The following is a 22,868-nucleotide window of genomic DNA, read 5'->3' as shown; positions in this document are numbered from 1 at the left end:
AGTCATGAGGTTCACTTTTCCTTCGCCATATTTAGAAGAGAATATGGGAGGTTGCGCATCCACTCATTCACAGACAATTCCACCCACATATCAAATAAAAATACAGGACACTGTTGTAACCATATTCAGTTGTGTTTTTGACTCAGCCAGACATAAACGCATTCTATTCTCCATTGGTTTTAAACTCCCACACCCTTCCACACGCTGCTCCTTATTTAACGCGGGAGAAGAGGGTATTACCCAGTTTGATTTCCGATGTCTTTATGTCAAGCAGATGAAATGAATGCAATTAATTAAAGCTAAAATCTATACAACCTACAGCCTGAGATCCACAATGATATGGTCGATGAATCCTAATAGTTAATGAACCTGAGATGTTAACACTTAGGGATCTCTGGAGATCGCCAGCCACCGATGTTATAACGGCGAGACTAACCTGAAGGTTTTATTGAACTGCAGTGGCCAACATGAGTTCTCTGGTAAATGGAGAGGCAGACAATTCAGTTTAGGGACTCTGAGGACGCTGCAGCCAACATCAGCCAGGTCTATTTTTCATACAGACAGATATTGTGAATTGTTGTGTCGATGTTACGGCACAGATTTAGGAAGTGCAGGGAAGAGCTGCTCCCTGCTACTCACATCCAGCACTGACGTTAATCCCAGTGAGTGGGTTCACATCCTACGAGCAAATGACAGAACAACAGGTGGTTCCATTCACAAAAGAAATAAAAAGATAGAATGAGTGTTTCAATCAAGTAAAAGCCACCATTTGTTAAGCGCCCATTAAGCACCTATGATACTATTCTGCCCCTTGTGACTTTACCCTCAACCATCCGAAAGTAGATTTAACATTGAAACCGTAGACGTGGCTTTAATCATCTTAATGGATAATGTTAAAACTGCTGCAGGGGTCGGTTTAATAGGTCAAAACTAGTCTAACTACCACAAAGCGGTGCATTCTGAAAGGACATTGTATCTGCAGGGATAATGTGTCCTGACATCGGCTTTGTGTTGGTTACACTTGTGATTGTCAGAGACCGTTCTGTTGTTTCCATTTGCCAACAGAATTGCCTCATCTCCTTTAAATTCAGTTATGTTCCCACACTTCCTTGAGTGCCGTTTCACCCAAACAAATGACAAGACGGATATATTACGTGTAGGTAGAGACAGCAACATGAAAGACTTTCCAGTCAAGAATAAGACATTTACAGGCCCATATTGCAAATGCACAAGGGTTTGTGGCTGTATTACATTATGTTGTATACAGTACACTGGCTGCTGTGCAGAAAGAAAATCCCAGAAGATTCCATTTTTTTTGGCTCAGTCCTGCTGCAAAACAGTGAGTCATAAAATAGGCCAATTCTATATCAGTCTTGGGAAACACTCATGACTTACTGATAATACAGTGTCACATATTTTATAGCAGTTGCATGTTTTATGGTCGTCCATATCCAAAGACTTTACAACCCTGGAACAGAAAGCTGAAAATCATTTCCCATGATAAATATGACAAATTTGTATTCAGGCCCCGTCAAACAAGCTACAAGAAGTTAATTTCAACTGTAAAAATTCTGGATGAGCCAAAGGGGGGAAACAATAAGAGCTGAGAGTTTGGCTCAACATGCTGCATCTGCATGAACTCAGTCTGAGTAGATTGTGACCAAGCTGCCAAACGCTTCCTCCTGCAGAAGCTCCAGGTTCCTGAGCAATCACAGAGCAGATGCCAAAATACAAAGCTGCTGGCAGGGTTTTCCCTTTCATCTAACTTTAGATGGGTACACTTTCCAAGCAACAGCAATGTCTTCCACATGCATCAATACAGCCATACACTCATTCATGCATAATACACCTTTACAAATCAAGTTCCATACACAGTCACCAAAAATGTATTTGGGATCTGTTGTTTAAAATTAAGTACTGCTGATACTATGGCAAGGGAGGGCAGCAGCTAAAATGGCCACTTTAAGAGACTGCATTGCTGCATTCTGGTTTCCATTAAATGTCGCACTCCTCCAACAGAAGCAAATGAGCAATACTCCACATGGTTCAAATCACCCCAACAGTGGGACAGAAAAACACAAAACAGCTGTTTGTCAACTCTGACTATGTTTTATATAACTTTATTCTTTTCACATTTCCTGAGTGTAAAATCCACAATATTATCGACACAGTCACATGTTTAAATAAGTCCCTTGAATTTGTATTCATTTATAAGGTAAAGCACTTTGCAAACAAGAACTCAACTGATGTGGATTTTTAGGTGCCAATATTAGAAAGTGAAAACCTACAATATATATAATTGTGTTTTTTGTGGAGAAACATTTGACACCTGTGATAAAAGGAACTAGTCAGACTACAAATAGTTTACGGGGAACAGAAGACAGAGTTTTTGGCCGTTGCCCCCAGAGGCTAATTCATCGTCAGGCGCAGAGGTGTAAATATATATGCGTGTGTGTGTGTGCGTGTGTGTGGGTGTGTGGGTGTACGTGCGTGTCAGTCAGTCACGTAAATGTCTGTCAGTCTCTTGGATGAACACTTGCATGAGAAGAGTAGGAGCCCAAATTTTCTCCAGTATCAAACTATATTACATAGAATTGCAAAATCCATCATTAAACAAAGGCATTACTATTTTTAAAATACTATCTTTGTTGTTGCTATAAATGTGCACATAAGATAATGTAACAGTTACAAATACCCACACACACTAAACAAGATAAAACATGAAGTTTGTTGTATTAGTCACTTGTAAAGAGGGCTAATGCCAGTAAGGTTAAATCCAGGATTTGAGGAAATATGCCAGATAACAAATCCTGGAGCTACAAGTTGTATGTCACAATCCGACTAAAACAACTCGTAATGCTTTTCCATAGCTGTGTCTTTCAATGGACAGCAAGAGATAGAAAACTCTGACCATCCAAAATCCATGTGACATCGACATGACAGCAGGGACGTGGACATCACCCACCTGGGACTGCTCAGTCAGTCCCCTCCTGCACTCAAATCCCCTCATCAAACTGTGAAACAGATTTGGGCAACATGATGACAGCATGCAATCAGGAACTAAATGTGGCTCTATTATCTCAAGACATGCAGGTGTCAGGGGATGCATTTCCCCCCATGCAGGAAACTTCCTGTGCCAAGAGAAAAGCAGATTTGCATCAACGTGTCTTCCAGGTCTCCATGGAAGCCCAGAAGGTAATCTAATACAAACTGGGACGCACAGAGAGCCACTGTAGTGAGAGAGCAACAAGCATCAGGACACCATTTCAAACATTTGACTCCACATCAATGCTCAGTTAAGGGCAATTTTTGTAATGAATGCTCATTCTGTAAGCACTGGGATTTACATATTCCAGCTAATTCCCTTGAGACTGACAAAATATGATAAACAGCAGCATTTCCCTGTGCAAACACCAGCGTACACAGTGCCAAACACGTTAGAAATACGAGGCACATTTTGAAGCATATTCCTCCCAAATGCATGGTGGAAATTCAGCTGATAAATAATGCAGACCCCTATGATGGATTAGTCTAATCTTAATGCAGCTGGTCTGAATTGATTGTCGAGAAGCAGGAAGAGAGATGAGAGGTTTTCAGGGAAGTCCAAAGTGGTCGGACTCTTACTTTGGCAAAGCTGCCTCTGATCAGGAGCAAGCCAGAGCATCCAATTCACATTCCAATGTTTTCATTAAGGCTTTATTCCTCTGAGGCGTAATGACAAAACATCTAACTGAGAACTATGTGTAAAACCATTATTCTTGACATATTTTAGCCACCAGCCTCACATTGTTTTTTATTCAAACCTCTGCAGATCAAAAACACATAATCCTCTGGTGCAGATTTTGACAAACGGTAAACACCGGCATCAGCACTGCCAGTTGACAGCATCCAGTATTCCCAAGACAGTCGTCCAAATAGTCAAGGTTCATCAGCTAAGTTTTTTTCTTAAGAGTATACAGCAAATCGACAGCTTTGTAGAAAATGGCACCCAAAAAGTTTTTACTGATAAAATGTTCTACATGGGCCAAAACCAGAAAATCTTTTAAACAACTTGTACATGTTAGCTTGGTTATAGATGGATACCTGAGGTTATTGCTTCACTTTTTTGGAAGAATGACGCTGGATCCCATTAACATTCCTCCTGTAGAACCACGACACTGTTCTTTCTGCTCGATGTGGTCTGACAACACATAGAAGAGAACATAGGGAAGACCTTGTGTTGTGTTGTGTTGTTATTTGCCTCACATCTCGATCATTTAAATACCTTCCTTTGTGATCATTATGATTTTTCTGACTAACTTAAAGAAGACTTCAGTTTTTCTTTCCTCTAGTGTGTTCTAGGTTTGTTTATGTAAAAACGCTGCAAAGTTTAAAAGACCGAGGTCAGTGGTAGTCTGAAATCATCTCATCCAAGTAAAGCGAGAGCAGAGACTGATATTTCCTCTATGCGCTGGAAGCTGTTGACCAATCACAACAGAGCAGGCCAGCTGGCCAATCACAGCAGTCTGGGCTGTATCAAGAGGCGTTTAAAGAGACAGGAGCAAAAAAGGTTGTCAGACAGAGGCTAACGAAAGGAGCTGCAGCAATGACAGTGGACAGCGATGAGCATAACATGTCTCCTTTAAATACAGAGCACTGCCAAAGACCTCCTTAGATTTATGTATCAGTAGTAAGCTGATGCTGCTGCCCATATTTATCCAGCAGGTTAATGCTGTCTCTCCAGCTGAAGACTGAATGACCATCGACCAGCCAGACAAAAATGAGCAGGACCTGGTTAATGAGGTTGTTTAAGAGCTTTTGTGGCTTTTAAGTGTTTTGTCTTGCTGTTCATTTTATCATCTGACTATTTGCTAGTGAGTTCCCGGCCTCCAGAACATGTACCGTAATCATTTCACATTAATATCACCACCAGCAAGTACAACTCGCTGTCTCATTAATGTTGACTTGACAGAAATAGTTTTTGTGTTTACTGGAAAAAATGAAAAAAGTAATAGCTAGAAGCTGTGTTAACTGAACTTTAGATGGTGAGCATGAAATCAGAGTGGTGAGCCTTTGACAGCCGAGGAGGCTTTAGGACTTAGGAGTTTTAATGCTTGGGATTCGCTGGGGCAGCATTAGTTATTATTGTCACGGTCTGGAGGGCCATATCTCTCCCTGTGTCCCTCTACAGTCACCAATAAGCCCTGCACAGGTTGTGCTCATGATCACAGTGTATGATTTAAAGGTGTCACTTATGGTAGTGCCACTTCTATTTTCTATTCTTGTTCCAGGGATGACACTGGTGTTACACTTATACTGTTTAATACAAATTCAGTCATTTTAAAAAAAAGATGCAACTCTTTGTTTGGTGGTAACAGGTATTTTGTAACATTGAAAGTGTGAAGTAAGAAATTAATGATAAAAGTTGTGTATTTTCTGCACATAAGGGCTAATGAGATGCACATTTTTTGTTCATGGTTATATTCCACTGTCTTCCACTTTTTTTATGCACATTTGTCAGTCTGTCAGTTTACTGCTTTGTCCTTTAACTGACTGAACTGGATTTGTGAGTGTGCTTCAGTCTTTTGTGTGTACAAGACAGCTAAACTAAATCTTTAAAAAACAGCTTCAGTGGCTTTAAATAAAGTAACATACTCTAGTCCATATAGCATATGCTGCGTTAAAGTGTCTGTAAGAAGAAATAACCATATTCCAAATGGTAAAGTGAAAAAACAGTGCCACAATGAGCGTGGTTTGTCATCAAGTCGCTTTGAAGTTTTTCCATAACGTGCACGTTCCCAGACAAAGGCGTTACGTAATCACACCATGGCCATCTAAAACGACAGAGCAAGTGTCCTCATGTAAACAGAAACCCTATGCATAGCATTGGATTTCTTCAGGGGACCGAGGAGCCACTCTAAATATAGTCAGCCGTGAACTCTGCCCCCTTCCCTCTATGCCCCATAAACACACATGTGCACACACACTTTCACACATGTGCCACGGTGCCTCTTCTCTGCTCTGCTCCATTTCAAACAGTTTTTTTAAACCTTGATTAGAATCGAACATTGGGTCTTAAGAGGATCAAGAACGAAGTAGCTGGAACATGTTAACCCTGAGACGTGCAACATTGCTGTATCAGCAGATATATAACAGCACAGACCAAATACCTGCTTGCTTAGTTTTCTCTGCTCCTCCAACAGGAGCTGACAGAATTAGAAAAGTGAGTGTTTGTGTATAAAGAGATAATTAAAGTACTTATATAGGAGCAACCCCATGGGCTGCCAGTCAGGGCAGAGTGCACTGTAGAGAGCAGTTTTCTGGCAAGCAGAGGACAAGCAGAGAAACAAGCAAATACAGTGGGAACCGGATATAGATCAACCATTAATATGGATCAAATAGCTCGGGACATAATAGTTCCTATTCAAATTCTGTTGAATAATTGGGTTATAGTGATCAAGTAGTTCACTTACAGTTTTCATTTTGGGTCTTTTAATACCCCGCCCTTTCCTCCGGCTCTCCATACACTGTGTAAGTTTATAAAACTGTTATTTTTACCCAGTCTGAGTTTACATGTGTGTCCGATGTAGCTTCCACTTTACATGCAAAGAGAGATGAAAAGATACAAAAACAAAGAAAGCTGGTAGCACACCTGCTAATGTTGCAAAATTCAGCTGGTCAGCATCAAAGCTGGCGGCCTTGAATCTGCATCTTTGTTCTGCAGCTTTACAACAGAAGTGGGGGGGGGGCAACAGAGGTGATAGCACAGACAAAGGCATGAACAATGAGGTGGTATAGATGAAGAGGCACATGTGGCAGAGTGGTCCCTGGTTTCACAGTCATGACTGAGGCTGGGGGCTGACGATGAAGACAGTAAACTGAGCTTTCATGTCTCAATTACAAATTTCCTACTCAGAATCAAGGATCAAACGATGGAATTAAATCCCACTAAAGCCTTCCATGGCTGAATTTGCTACAGAAATGGAAAAAGATGCCTACGCTTGGTGCTTTTTTTGTCTGAAACTTGCATCACTTCCCTGTATTTGTGTGGGTCAACTAACAAATTGGGGGGAAAAAAATTTTGGCATGCCCAGAATCTGAAGGGGACACTTACAATCCAAATTAAGTAGTACCTCAGTGTTCCATCTTGGCAGTTCTCTCCTAACTGTTATTACACTACTAAGTTAAAACAACTGCTCTGCATTTGTCAGAAGAAAAGACCCACACCTCTCTTAAAAAAACATTTTCAAATTTGCACATATTAAATATATTGGTTGTGCATTTCATAGATGTTTTGTAATGTCTTCAGCTGACAACCGAAACACAATAAACACAGTTAAAAAGTTTGTCTTGACTTGTCATGCTGCAGAGATATGCATGAGTTCCTCACAAAGGCGCAGATCAGTGTTACAAACAGGTGACATCTGATCTTGAAATTGTAATATAATATAATATAGATTAGCCTAAATGGTATCTGGATCTGAAATACCGCTAATTGTGTTTTTTGTGGAGAAACATTTGATTCCTGTGATGAAAGGAACTAGTCGGACTACAAATAGTGTACAGGAAATGGAAGACAGAGTCTTTGGCCGTTGCCCCCAGAGCTAATTCATCATCAGACGATAGCCGACGGGCTCTCAGATTGTATAACACATAATTAATCTACCTCAGATTTGAAAAACTATTTGTTCGTCAAGTGTCATTCTCTGCTCAAAACAAAGAGTTTAAACTTGAAAGAAATACTAATGTAACATTTATTGTGATAAAGGCCTGGAGGACTGTGTGATTAGACCAAATCCTCATATCCAATTAACAATTGGCAGGCAGGCGAACATGTGCCAAAAATTACATGACAATGGTCAAAACGCCATCATCATTGGTCTGCGTATGTCCTCACTTCACTGGTATGGCTAGACATCACTTCTGGGAGATGAGAGCAGATGTCATTAGTTACTCATCTTGTGCAGCAGAGAACAAAGAAAATCCCCAGGTGGGATTCAGTTGGCTATAGTCCACAAATAAATGTCCAATCCACCGAGGAACTCCAAGGTACTCCTCAAGAAACTCAAGTAATCATCTGCGTTACGAGGAGCAGAAAATGAGAGTTGCTACTGGAATATCAAGAACATCACCTCTAACACCAGATAATATAATATAATAATAATAATATAATAATTTTATCAATGAGCCAAAGTTGTAGAATCTAAGAGACGATTTCCTGCTTCATGTCCATGAAGAGATACAAGAAGGAGCATTAGCCAAGTTCAATGGACTAAAAAGATTGTTATTAATAAAATCTGATACAGGATCAAACTGCAGGATAGAATGTCCCCTAATTGATTTGTGTTTTAGCTTACAGTCACAGGGCGTAATGACCTCATGATATCAACTACATCCTGTTAGGCCTCAGTTATACTCGGGACCAGACCCATAGTTGTTTGAATTATACTCCGCTTGGAGTCTTTTTGAAGGACACTTTCCATGTGAAGGCAGCAGCGGTCGTCTCACACAGCCTCTCTGCTTGTGGTGTAGCAGAGCTCATGTACAGTTAGTGCCCAGTCTTGTACAGATGTGCCCAAATTGGTGGGTACACTGTCACATATACCCTCTGATGACAAAATGTCAAAAATTTGTGGACGCATGAAGTATAAAACAAGCTATAGATGAGTTATTTTATTGCAGAAATCCTGAACTTCCTAGACAGGTCAAAATAAAGTTATTAATATTCAGAGTCAGTTGCTCCAGACATTTTCCAGAATGTTTGTGCTGCATTCCTCATATGTAAAAGGCAAACTTCAAAGTTCACTGAAAACAGGTCAACACTTCTCAGAGTGTTTGCTCACATGCCATCGAAGCATGCACTAGACCCCCGGCACATAAGAAGAGCGGCTCAATGGACAACGACACACTGGGGCTAACTATGAATGTGTTTAGCTGGACGAAGCTGAACCAGGTCACAGAGCAGGATTACTCTGTTAGATTAAACGCTTGGCAAATCAGATCTTCAAGAATCAAATCCAAATGAGAAGCCACCAACTACCGACAGCTACGTTTCCAAAGAATGTGATTCTGTCCAAAAGTCAACTAAATGGTGATTTGAGATACACCTCTGCATGAACCGATGGCAGCAGAGCAGGGCCTTGAAATATGACTCCACAGGAAAAGCATCCAGTAGACGACAGACAGACGGTTCAAAATGACGATACTATCTTGAAAGGTGACAGGCTTGTTTGTTACCACAACACTAACTTTGCTCTAACATTTCACTGCATGTGTCATGTTGACTGAGGTTTGATTTTTTCACCTGCATCTACACAGGTTTATGTAAATAAGCTGATGATTTGAATGCCCAACTATATCCAATATATATTAACTGTTCAAAAGCAAAATATATTCAATTTATTATAGATCTCGAAGAAAACCAAAATCCGGTTAAACTAAAATCAATTACATTCTCTAGGATTTTTTCGTGAAAAATTACTTAAAGTATAAATTGTTCATCAAAAGAGAGACTCATTTTCTATTAATGGAAATGACTTCAGCTTTAATTATCAGTTTGAGATGATACATTTGTTAAAAAATAATAATCACATGAGCATTCAAATCTACAACTTCCAGCTCACAGCACTATAAACGATACATGTGCTGTTACACCATCTGAGCCCACCCTATTCTTGGAAAAGGGACATTTAGCAGAGCTGAAAAACTAAATGTCACTCTTGTTACAGAAATGCCACTCTCCAGTTTATCACTTTGTCATTTTCAAGTATTGACTGCGCGGCTCTCTCTTTCTCCACTGGAGGACCTGACCCTCATTTTTATTGAAGCTTAGGTTTAATAATTTATGTCTAAACAGATACTGTATTATAAAGTGGGGACCTTTCCCTCTTCGAATAGCTGCAGTGTAACCAATCAACTTCCTCCAGATAAGGCAGACATTATTTATTTAAGGGGTCCAAGCATGGATTTATGGTGGGAGAAGAATAAAGGTGTTTCAATGTGGTTGAAAGCCTCAGTGTTTGACACAACAACAAAAAAAGAAAACTGCAGAGCTCAGGTTGTTTTATGCAGCACTCCTTTCTCTGGCGTCCTTGTAATCATTCAATTTATGATCTCATGTATCAAAGGCTGTGATAGTAACAATGAGGGAGGATGGAAATGACAACTCAGAGGAGGGGGGGGGGTGATGAAAATGTCAGCTTATGCATAAACATGCTAAGGTGTCAACACTCTGACACCTTGGACTGACTCACTTCTGAGCCTGGTTTCACCACAGTGTGTGGGAAATCACATAGACGATTGGGTGTAGGGCTGTTGATGGATTCACATGCAGACATGGGTTAATGCACTTGCTTCGATAATGTATGTTCAAACATTTAAAGGTCCTGACACACACACGAAACACAATGAATCATCTAAGTGTGTTAGTATGATAAGTAATGACTCAGTGAAGACCTCTGTGTGTCTCACTCACTCCGACACTCTCAGGAGATTAGAGATCATTGAGATCAAATGTCTTCCACGGAAAGTGTTTATCTTTAAGTTTCCAACAGAGAGAGACGGTCTCCTGTGCTACAGAACAACTCACTAAGTAGAAATCAATCCTCATTATTTCAAATCAAGTCTTTCACTGGATATAATGTTTTACTGTTTGGACTCTCCTGATGACAGAAACTACACGACCATACAACTTTAAAAACTATGTTGACAACTAATGTCAGAGGAAACTTTATTCAAAATCCAGCTTCCATTTCATTTTCATTGGAATGGGAGTGTTAATTTTCTCAAACACAAAATATGAGACCAACCAGTTTCAAAATAATTGAAAAAAAAGTACACAACATAAAAGATCTCTAACTTCGGGTTTTTACCCATTGCTTTTTGTAGAGCTGTGTGTAGCGCTCTTTGCCCTGCTGTCAACATCTGTCTCTACACTCTCACACAAAGTGGCCCTTTAAAACATCCATAAAGTTTAGCATCCTCTGCAGAGGGGCAGGAATTCACCATAAACTTAGTAGATACTGTTTTTGCTCCGCAAGTTCATGTGGCTAGCATACAGCTCTCAGCAGGCAGACATACCACAGCTTAAAACCAAACCTGCTCAGGAGATACAGAGTCTTACTAAGTAAAATTCTGATGTTATGCTGATGCACAGGGTAATGAATGTATCACTGATTCTGTTGTAGTACGCAAGAGGATGCAGAGATGTGCTGTGACCATTTAACAAACTGCAAACAAACACGGATGAAAACAATGCAGGATAAAAATGTGGCTTTGCAAATGTTTTATGAGGAAATACACTTATATATAATATACATGTATTTTTAATATTATATACGAAATTTACTATGAATATACATTTGTTAGACCTCAAGGGTTCACACAATGTGTTTTTAGGGAGGAACACTCACGTTTTTTACAAAACCTAAACTTTAATTCAGCGATTTCTCTTTAGTCTGTACACAAAAGAAAATCTTACAACTCACTCTAACCTTTCAATGTCTCTTGTGCTGTATATGCTGAAAAGACAGGTGTTGTATATACTGAAGAGACAGATGTGTGAAAACAGTGCAAAAGTGTCTATAACGAAGTGAAACAGGACTTTGACATCATCTGCTCTGTTACCTGGGGCATTCGCAGCCAGAGTCTGACTTTGGCAAGCCCCAAAGTTTCCACATCAGATGAGGAATTCTGGGAGTTGATGCATGCTGAAACTCAAAATGGCAGGTTGATTGAAATCCACCTTCAGCGTGAGGTTGGTGACTGGGGAGCTGGATGTGAGCCGTGACATCTTCCCTTATTTGTGCAATTTGTGCTCCGTCTCTCATGTCTGCTCCTTCACTTCCTGTTTCACCTTTTCTAAAACACCTGTCATCCCTCAGTCTTTAGCTTATGACCAACAAAAACTCACTGAGCCTTTACAACAGGCCCGTTTTTACTGAGCGGAAGCAGTTAACACCACATTTGACTCCATTTATCGAACCGAGTACCAAGCAACAAGCTCAAGGGGGCTGCTTGAAGTGTAATATATCAAAAGTGTTAACTCATTATATAAGAACAAAGAGATAAACATAAAAACATATCTAAAATAATGAAAGACAATATTATTGTAGGCTCATTTCCTTCTGGCCACACGATTAAGGTGCATTCACAGACCATTAAAGATCCTTCTCTTACGTTAACTTTAAAAGAGAAATGGAGCGGGTGTCTTTGCAGCAAACACCACAGAAGAAAAATTTAAATGAGAGGGTTTGCATGACAGCAACAGTCTAATAGAAATACCACAAGATGTGCAAACACAAAAAAAACACTAGCATTCAAACAGCTTATACATAAAACACTGTCACACACACACACACACACACACACACACAGAGAGAGAGATGCAAACAGCTCTCATAATATTTGAATGAGTCACATCATGTCAGTTTGGTTTTTACCTTGGCACTGGAATCCTTGTTTTCCAAATCCCCTGTGAAAACAAAGAAAGCAGAATTCAATATGTATTCTCTCATGTGTGCCTTCCTAGTAAATCCAGTCATAGAAACATAGTTATGTTTGTTAATTCCAGGGAAAGTGTGTATTGCATAATTTGCATGCAACTACTTAACCAGAAAACTGCTTTCAATCAATCAAATCAATAAAATAAACATTTCAATAAATACATCTTAACTTTAAGATCACATTTTCTTAGTTCCACTGAGAGCACAATGTTAATACAATACACACAGTGATATTCTAGACACTAGTGTTCCTCCAGCTTCATGCTCACACTTTTAGGAAAGGCCCTTCCTTTTCCAGCAGGGCAACAATGCCGCTGTGCACAAAGCCACATCCATGAGGAAATGGTTTTCTGAGGTTTGGCATGGAGGAACTTTACTGCTCAGCTATAAGCCTGAACCAAATCCAACAGTTTCAGAATGAAGTCAAACAGACTACGCGTCATATGATCGCACACAGGGTTTCACACAAACACATAAGGGTTTAATGTTCATCTATGTCCACGTACTTTATGTGGAGGGGTTTTAGATGTGTATACACATCAAAATACACACACATATGTATACAGTGTATATTGTGCATTCAAATACAAATACAATTCAAATACAGACCAATGAAAATTCCAGAACTTGTTGATTAACATCGAAACCCAAACGAAGACGTGCTCATTCAAACGACAAGGCATCAGTTTTAAGTTTCAGGATGTAGCGAGCTTGTGCTTGGCTCAGGGGCGGTGTTTGGCAGGGCAGAGGTCACGCTGTAAAACTGTCGAGGTCATAAGCCACCAGCAATGAAGGGATCTGACATCACACTCCCACCTGCACCCACAGAGGACTGCAACTTGGGGTGCAACGTAGGTTTATACCTCTCACAGTTAACAGATTATTACTCCACAAATAAAACATTTTAATCACCTAAAGCTAAAGTGGAGACAAAGTCTGAGAGGTGATATCTAACAGTGTTTAAAGACATCGGAAGTCTGATGACTGTGTTCAAGACTCTGAGGAGTGGACAGATTCTACATGTAACACTGAGAAACTCCGGCTTAGTCACACTTTCCGTAACATTTTTTCTCTCCGTCCATGGAAAAAACTGTGGCATAAAGGCATCATGTGCATATAATGAAACATTTCACTGCAGAAGAAGGTGAAGTGTTTTTCCGCTGAGGCTCTGCGCTGCCAGTGAAGCTGCAGAATTTATGAAAAGAGTTTCTCATCAATAACCGCTCAAGTCGTCCTTCACCAGTAAGTACAAAAAAACAAACCCGTGGCTTTAGATGGAGGCTTTAAAAGCTTCAGAGACAAGGAAACCTATTAGTCACCCAAAGAACGTAACCAGGCCCAACCTCTGCAGGCACGGCTCCGGGGTGAGAAGGCAACAGAAAGAGTGGAGCTGGTATCATTTAGTCGCATTTAGTCGCAACATTATATTGTATTTAGACATCATTCAAGGTGATTCTGGGATTTTCCGGGACCACAATAATAAAAACGATTGCTTTCATTTAAATATTTCTCATTTCTCACACCTCAGTATATTTCTGCAGTAACGGTATTTCCTTTTATTACTAGACTCAAAAACATATTTGTTCACAAGCTCTCGATCAGAGTGTGGTTGAATTCTGTTTTTTTTTCACTTCCCTTCAACACCAATTCAGATATAAACATTAGGTTTATGGGTTCCATTACACAGAAAAAGTGCCACTACAGGAAACCCAGAAAAACATGTGCATTTGTAGGTATGTAGGTTACATGTCAGATATGGGAAAATGGGTCATTATGATGTTAAATAGTATAATATACAAATGTGAAGCCAGGACCTCATAAATATGTGGAATGCATTAGTGTAATGATCATAAAAGACTCATTGTATGTGTTGGGGTTTATTGTCCTGAACATACTGAGAGGGCTAATTTTGTTTACACAGTGTAAAATATACACCTTTCATGCCATATGCAATAAAGGGATAGTTCACCCAAAAATTAAAATTCACTCATTATTTACTCACCACTGTCCCGACTGTAACCGGCGTCATTAACACTGTTTTTAGCCAAAAGTCCACTGCTCTCCTTCAGAGCCACGCTTGTGCATGGATCACAGCGGACATTTAGGCTGAAAACACGCTGTAAATGTCGGGGCTTTCGAACAATTGGATGACACCACAGCAGCTGCATGGAGGCCTTTTGGGTTTTTTTATGTTGAGGTTTTTCACTTTCAATTGGATTTGGCTGCAGCGCTGTTTACCACCGAAACTCCTGAAGTGTTTTGTGGACTCATGTCACATGTCACCCCTCACGCCCCCATCTACTCCAGCACAGTGCTGAGTAGATGGTGAGTGAATTTTCATTTTTCTGTGAACCATCCCTTTAACACAGCCAATATTAACAATTAATGAAGACTGAAAGGGACAATGGTGTCCCCACGCTGCTACCTGCATTATATTTCTATCGTCTAATTTGTTTTTCTTTTTGAGGTTTTGAGATCGATATGTACAATCCAGACAATCCTCAGCCTACAACCTGTTTAATGATCACTGTCACAACACTGACAGCAGCTCCTCCCATGTGTCACGCAGCCCGGACACATCTCCACAGTTTGGGCGTGAAACTATACTTTCATGGTGAGTCAACTCTGCCAGATGTGAGCAGGCTGCAGGATCATGAAGGAAAAAGTTCGACCTGAAGTTACATCATCCACTCAAGTTGTGTCCTGAGAGCAACAGGCAGCGGCGGCAGCAGCAGTCAGGGGGTGGAGGGGGTGTTGAGGCGGAAGACTCACCAGATGAAGTCGGTGCAGTGGCTGCAGAAAGTCGGCTGCTTGAAGAACCGAGCGATGAATTTGTGGTTCTTCACCTCGTGGACGTTTTTCTGCCTCAGAGCTCCTTTGCGGGCGAAGCGATTCGCTACGTCCGCGGTGGACGACTCGTTGAAACTTCCATCGGCCATGTCCCCCCGCTGGTGCTCGGATCAACGCTACAGCCTGGTTCGATCCCCGGTCCGGACGTGTTACTGCTGCTGCTGCTGCTGCTGCTCTCAAGCCGAAGAGACGCGCTCAGACTCGGGGTGTGGAGCCAGCAGGGAGCGGAGCGGCGGTCCTCACCGGAGACACCGGACTCACTGAGTGTGTGTGTGTTTGTGTGTGTGTGAGAGTGTGTGTGTGTGTGTGTGTGTATGTGAGAGTGTGTGTGTGTATGTGTGTGTGTGAGGGCTTTCCCTGTTTGTACACTCCACTTCTCCACTGACAGCTCTGTACCACAAGTTACACATGTTCGAGAGCACGTCCGGTAACACCTTCAGAGTAAAAGACTTTTTCATCCAGATGTTATAGAGCACATATAATAATGATAATAATAATAGTAATAATAATGATGACGTTTAATAACAATAACAATTCTAATAATATTTTACACCACATTAATAACCACAAGTTATATTAATAGCAATACATTGTATTGTAATATGATACATTATTATTATTTACATTTATTGTTAAATATTATTGTTGTTGGTGGTGGTGGTGTTGTTATACATTATTATTGTTGTTAATATTAAACATTATTCATATTGTTATTATTATTACTATTATTATTCACAACCCCTCAAACAGTGAGAAGATGCTTTTCAAAAACTGCTTCAAAAACAGTCCCCTAATGAAAGCACATTTAAATTCACTTTGGAAATGTGCTAGGATTTTTTCATCCAGAACAATGAATTATGATTGTAATACAATTTTGGGATTAATTAAATTAGGTCTTGACCCTCTTTGTAAAGTACCTTGAGATTTATATTATGATTTGGCTCTATAGAAATATAATATAATTGATTAATTGATTCGTTTTTTCAATAATTATACATTTATGCCTAGGTCTTATTTAGCCTCAGATCCATTCATCAGTTTATTCAAGTGTGTGATTCAAAGACAAAAAACGATTTATATAACACTGTATTGGTTTGTTTTGATAGAAAGAGTGCTCATTGATCAAAAGACAAAATACTGAGTTCGCTGTGTCGGCTAAATTTCATCCAGTAATCATCTTTTGAAAATAGAAAACATGGTGCCTTTCTACATATTCAGTCTTCAACTGTTAAACACTGGATATGGTGGAAAAGACAAACAGGCATCATTCAGCTCATCATCTCAGAGTTAACCGGACAACTGTTGTTCTTGGGTCTCACAGAGCTTGTTGTGTGAGGTTTGTATCCTGTCAGTGAAAATGACGTGTAAGGCCAGACTTTGCAATGGATACATGATCAAAATGTGGGTTCATATTCCCCAAATCAATTCGATTTCATATAAAATCAAACAATTATTCATGTCAGTGATCCAAAAGCCTCTGTTAGTCTTTTTATTTTGAAGATACACTTCCTGATCTTAGTCTGTGTATCTCTGTGTAACTTGACTTTTCCCACTCCTCTTCCTTCTTGTCACTCAGGCTGATGTCACGCCCCAGGATTCACTGTGGGAGGGCCCCGGTCCCGCTGCAGGAATCTGGAGTGGCTGCGTCCCCGGGTGGAAAAAAGGTGCATTACACTCTCTTAGGGAAAATGCTCTTAACGTTCAACACCAGCAGTTCACACGTTTAGAATATGAGAGTCACTTCAGCTCTTTAATAATCATATTATCATGATAATCACGATAATAATAGTAATTACTGGATTTGTATAGGACCTTTCGAAAAAGCCGTTAAAAAACAAATATAACAAGAACAAGCCAATTAAAACAAAGCCAAATATTTGCTAATTAAATCAGGTTAAATAAATTTGAAATCATCCATCACTGAACTGAAGTCCACTGAAAACATCCATCCGTTAGTAAGCAAAGTAGTAGTAAAGAGAGTTTTAAACTGTCAGTAACATGTGTGTTACCCATGAATGACACATTATTGCCTCCTCCAAGCAGGTTATGTTCTTACCCTATCCATATGTTTGTTTGTTTGTTTGTAAGAAAGATTACAGAAAACCTACAGGAGAGATAAACAAGGAACAAATCAGGGATTTTTATTTTTCATGTTCTTCAATGTTGCAAAGATTTTCTTTTGTGATTATGCTTCTGCAGCTCAGTGTTTTTCATTTGTTTTTCTGATAAAGTGATCAATCTTCTCTCTCGCATCTGTATTCAACCTTCTACATTTCACTAAGCTGTGTGTGTGTGTGTGTGTGTGTGTGTGTGTGTGTGTGTGTGTGTGTGTGTGTGTGTGTGTGTGGTCTCCATCTTTCTACATTATTCATGAGTTCACATCACACTGTGCGTCTCCTGCTCGCTCTTGTACCAAATCAAGGTTATTGATCAGCACTAAGTAAATATGCAGTAGTTGAAACCTTTGTACTCGATCGATGGAGCTGACACTGGCATCTGATTGGAGCATGCTGTAATGGACCCTTTACCCAGCAGCCCTTATGTTGTGTTGGCACCCCATCCTCTGCCCAGATGCAGGAGAAACTGAGGAGACACCACTTGTAAGAAGATGGCTCTGACTTTGGCTGTGTTGCTTCTTTGCCAAATAGCTTTATGCACAACTGTAACAACTAAGAAAGGTAAAAAAAAAAAAAAAAAAGGATTGAGGATGAAAAGTATTTGCTTCTGTTTTTGCTAATGTGCTGCAAGTATTCTTGTTTGACTTGCTGTTTGTATTTGCACCTTATGCATATGGTCTGCACAACAATTCTCAGTGTTATAATCTGCACATTGAATTTTGAGTAGTTGAGTTCTGTCAAAATAATTTAGCTGCAGAACATAAGCCTTACTGCTGTGAATCCTGACCCTCATGCATGAGTAATTTCTTTAACCAGTGTGTGGCCGTCCTCCTGTCACCGACGGGGTTGATGAGTCGACACTGAAGCGTGTGTATGAGGCTGGAGAAGAGGTGGCCCTCACATGTGAACAGGGGTACTTACCTTCAACGACGACCCCTCAACGGATCACCTGCACGGCCACAGGGGAGTGGACAAAGTCAAACCTGGCATGTTCCCGTGAGTCAACGTAGATCTTGTCTCACACAGATGTGCAACAGCAGCACAGCTGTAATTTTTTTTAAAACATATGATTTTAGAGAATTTCTCTTTCTTCTAGTGTTTTTTATAGGTTGGTTGTGAATAAACAATGTTTGCAAAGTCTAAAGTCCATTACAGAGGTAGTTCTCTCTCCCAATGCCAACTCTGCTTCTGCACGGCGCTCATGAAAACACCTACACAGTAGTCCAGCCGATAGTTGCGATAGCTTTGTGATGTCACACTGCATCATAATTTAACTTATTTGCATAAGACCTCCAAGCAGTTAGTCTGATAAGCCCCCAACAAAGCCAGGTAGAGTGAGGGCAAAGGACGGACCGAAAAGAGTTGAGTTTGTGGTATCGCCGTGTCAAGGAGATGCTGTTTTCTTCAGTCCTGAGTGAAGTTCTCTCTGTATTCACTTCCAAACCCAGATAGCATATGGATGTGGGCCATTTCTGGCAATAAAGCACCTATGACCTTTTTGTAGTCCAGACTAAATGGATGTGAGCCCAAGTGCCCCTTTTGTAAGATATTAAATGTGGCCCAAATATCGCAGCACTGCTGTGCTGGGGAAGGTGCGATCTGGATGGGAACCATAAGTGGCCCATGTGGTAAATGGGGGATATGGCCAAAATAGCACAAAACAAATTCAGTCCACCTTTGGAACCTTTGGTTGACGTGTGGTATTGCTGAGGCTTACTTGTGGCCCAGATGTGGTCAACATAAAGTGGACCGCCCAAGTGGCATCATTCCACTGGTATGTGGGCCGTGTGACAGTGTGGGCCAAATCTGGGCCACAACAATTTTGCTCTGTGGGAAAGACTAGGAGTTAAAGACTCTCTTCCTCAACAGCTCTACAGTCATATCACCAAGCAATGCTTCCTTAATCGTTCACAGTTCAATGCTGGAACGAAAGATGAGGCAATTCCAACGTGCATACAAAATGTATTGTGCTCCTTTTGATCTTGTTTCCCACAATCCCCCAGAGAGGTATCTCTATTGTGTTGGAAGGTTTACTTTACTCCATGATATTCAGCTGTCACGATGTGGTCCACATTTGTGTCACAGGATTTTACACCATAACAAGAATTCAGAGACAATCATTAACTTTGTAATATGTTCACCACAGAAAACAATCAATTTAATATTACACTTTCTATTGTCCTGGTGTATGTTCTCTACAAACTATATCTTATTATAATTTAACTTCAGTGTTGTCAATATTCTATTACCTCATATTTCTACAGCTAAGATGTGTCCCATCCCCAGACCTCTGCAGCCTTTAGCAATGGGGCGAACAGAAGCTCCATTCAAGAGTGTGCTGAACTTCACGTGTGACGAGGGGTAACGTTTGAATGAATGGATCTCCAATCATTGTAACCTGTATAATACAATGATAACATCTGTCAGTGTAATGTAGTGTCTTTTGTTCACAAGGTACGTTATGCAAGGAGCCAATGAAAGCAGGTGTTTACATGATGGTTCCTGGAGCAATCCCCCACCTCTCTGCAAAGGTACTGGAGGAAAATACACACAATGGAAAAGATTCAAGGTTCATAGATTCATGTTTAGCTGAGAGAACATTCAACAGCCCTTAAATAGTATGTAAAGTATAAATAAAGGAAGAGCAGAAACATTTTTTACTTAACTGTGAAGCTGCTCTTAAGTTTTGTTTTATTAACTTGCAATGCTTAAAGTTCAAAGTATCTTTATTGATTTGCAGCCAGGATCAACCCGACAAACCACAAATTGTAATTAAGAGTGTAATCGTAATCCTGTTTCTATATATTTGTTAAAGTATATAGAAACATAAAGTTAATTCTCCCATTATGTATGTAGAAAGTATTATGTCTGACTTTTACTGGCTCGTTGTTTTACCCACATTCAATATGCTGCTCAGTTACGTTTACCTGTCAGTTTATAAGGAACACCCTACTAAAACCAGTGGAATCTAATCCAACAGTGCTACAGTACATCTTCCTTCATGAAAGTTATAATGAGTGTTTGTTTCACCCCTCTCCATTTTTTTTATTATATATATATATATATATATATTATACAAAAACTCCTGGATGGATTACTAAAAAACTTGATGGAAGGATGTTGTATGGTTTAGGCAAGAACCCAGATCTGACTCAACGGGAGGATTTTTTTTACTTTAGTTTACATTGGGAGATAGGGCTCTCATTGATTTCTCAGAGAACAATTCATGGGTCTTGATGAAAAAATCTGGCACATTAAGGGAACTTATATTTACGATTGTGTGCTAATTGAATTTAAGGGAACTTTCTGGCCTTGGTGGACATATGCACTCTAATAAATACAACTCTAGAATTAAAGAGCCACCATTCAAATCAATAATAAACAACATAAACACGTCAATGTTAAAAGCAACACAGTGAACAGAGGCTCCCTCCTCCAAAATAATCATACTGTTGATTCAACACTTGCAGTCTGAACAGAAAACAAAAAACCCTTCTGAAGGAGGACTTATTGCAGGTCTGTTGAAGTAGACTGCACTGGTTTTAGCAAAGTGTTCCTAATTAACTGCTCACTGACAGAACGTTCAGTGGGACTCAAGGTTTGCAGTTGATGCAGTGTTTTTTTTGTCCACAGTTGTGAACTGTCCTCTGCCCACGCCACCGAGAGATGGAAGAGTCATCCATGATAAGCCAGTTACTGGAACCAGCTCCATGTATGGACAAGCCTGGACGTATGAGTGTAACCCACCTAAAGCACCAAGTCATGAGAGGGGATCCTGCATGGCTGATGGAAGTGCAACTCAACCACCAGTGTGCCGAGGTACAAAGATGATTTCAAATATTCCCTATATTCTTTAACCATCTCTCCCTCTGTCGTCTCTTGATTAAGGCAAAACACAGTTTAACAGTCTCCCAGACTTTAAAAATGGTTTCCCTCAATTTCTTACACTGCAAAACTCCTCACATTATTCTTTTGTCCTGTTCCTGATCATCCCAGAGGTGAGCTGCTCCATTCCAGCAGGTATACCCAATGGCTTCATCACCTTTGCTGTGATGAGACAACATGGCTACAAGGAGAAGGTTAAATACGCCTGCAATGAGCACTACATTCTGGACGGTGAGGCCGAGGTTCAGTGCCAGAACACAGGAAACTGGTCCTCCAAGCCAGTGTGCAGAGGTGAGTCGTGGGGAAATGAGAGCTTAAAAGCTAAATTTGTGTCATTTGTGTTTTGTTACTGTGCAAGAGTTTGGATTTATTTATGCATCAATCAGTTGTCAGAGCCCATAACTCTGCAGATTGCAAATGCAGATTTTTATTGTATCTGCATCAGTCCCCCAAACATAAGCAGCTTTTTTCATCAAGTTCCATGAATTACTCTCTAAGAAATCAACGAAAATGTTAAAGAAAGTGAAAAAGAGTCCTGGATCAGGGTTCATTCTTGCAGTTTTAAACAAATCGTGATTTTATAACTGGATTTGCAATGTCTGGTAAAGAAAATGCTTTAACTGTGTTGGGGTGTTTCACACTCCAGCTCCCTGCAAAGTTGGCATCAAAAGAGGCCGAATCCTCTACAACGGCAAGAAGCTCTGGATCGCAGATCTGAAACCCAACAGAGTCCTCCACGGAGAACACATCACCTTCTTTTGTCGGAACAGAGCTGAGAGGTGCGGCTACCCTGTGGTCAGCACCTGTGATGATGGAACCCTGCCCATCCCAGAATGCTTTGAGGGTGAGTTCTCGCCAGCTCAATAACTCAAAACAGATGAGTGGAGAACTTTCCCAGGATGAAGGACATGCTTTCAACTGAGGCACCATTATACAGATGCAAAACATATACATTGAATTCCACATCTATATCTATAATGTGCTGAATATACTGTGGAGAACAACCAGTAGACAAGAAATTTTCACTCATAACAATACAATGTGTTTTTGTGATGGTGATATAAAATATTTGAACTCATACAATAAAGTAATACCTCTGCCTCTCTACTTCTTGCTTCTAGAACCAGGCAAGGTGGAGTACACGTTAAGGGCCAGTACTCTTGCATCTGAAATCACAAGTTGTGCTGCTTCACCCCCTGCAAGCACCGCAAGCCCCGCGGGCCCTGCAAGACCTGCATAACATCTGAGCTGAAACCCACTGACGGGATATCATTTACTGGATCTCAGTTAATGAATCTGTAACAATATGCTGCATCATGATCTTTTATTTTGATCTTAATAAAAGATTTTTAATTGTGAATAAATCATGAAAATCTATTTTGTGGTGTGGTAACTAATGATGACTACTACAGAGAAACTTTGTTATTTCCAGGCTGCAGATTCATGAACACTATGTACATTAATAATGAACATACATAGTACAACACCTGGGTTACAATAAAAACATTAACATTAAAAGAAACCTTTTGAGTAA

At 40.2% G+C, this 22,868-nt stretch overlaps 2 protein-coding genes across 3 annotated transcripts in view; one reads left to right on the top strand and one right to left on the bottom strand.

The window, feature by feature from the left end:
- The window catches only part of prkcaa (protein kinase C, alpha, a), a 131,213-nt gene extending 115,792 nt beyond the window's left edge, over positions 1 to 15,421 (bottom strand). For both annotated transcript variants that reach the window (XM_020084251.2, XM_020084253.2), the window contains exons 1-2: positions 15,255 to 15,421; positions 12,420 to 12,451 (exon numbers count right to left, since the gene is read on the bottom strand). In XM_020084251.2, the coding sequence (XP_019939810.2) occupies positions 12,420 to 12,451; positions 15,255 to 15,421 (199 nt within the window). The remainder of the gene's footprint in view (positions 1 to 12,419; positions 12,452 to 15,254) is intronic.
- Positions 15,422 to 15,462: 41 nt separating this feature from the next.
- Positions 15,463 to 22,711, top strand: LOC109627453 (beta-2-glycoprotein 1-like). Its single transcript, XM_020083977.2, has 9 exons — positions 15,463 to 15,596; positions 16,909 to 18,010; positions 18,266 to 18,445; positions 19,714 to 19,810; positions 19,904 to 19,980; positions 21,083 to 21,268; positions 21,446 to 21,625; positions 21,981 to 22,178; positions 22,456 to 22,711. The coding sequence occupies exons 2-9, from the start codon at positions 17,941 to 17,943 to the stop codon at positions 22,572 to 22,574; spliced, it is 1,107 nt and encodes a 368-aa protein (XP_019939536.2). The 5' UTR covers positions 15,463 to 15,596; positions 16,909 to 17,940; the 3' UTR covers positions 22,575 to 22,711.
- Positions 22,712 to 22,868: the final 157 nt, after the last annotated feature.

This window comes from Paralichthys olivaceus, chromosome 8 (genome assembly GCF_024713975.1).
Source record: "Paralichthys olivaceus isolate ysfri-2021 chromosome 8, ASM2471397v2, whole genome shotgun sequence".
In the NCBI taxonomy this organism is placed as follows: Eukaryota; Metazoa; Chordata; class Actinopteri; order Pleuronectiformes; family Paralichthyidae; genus Paralichthys; species Paralichthys olivaceus.
The sequence above is the reverse complement of the archived record's forward strand: the minus strand, read 5'-3'. Positions and strand labels throughout refer to the sequence as shown.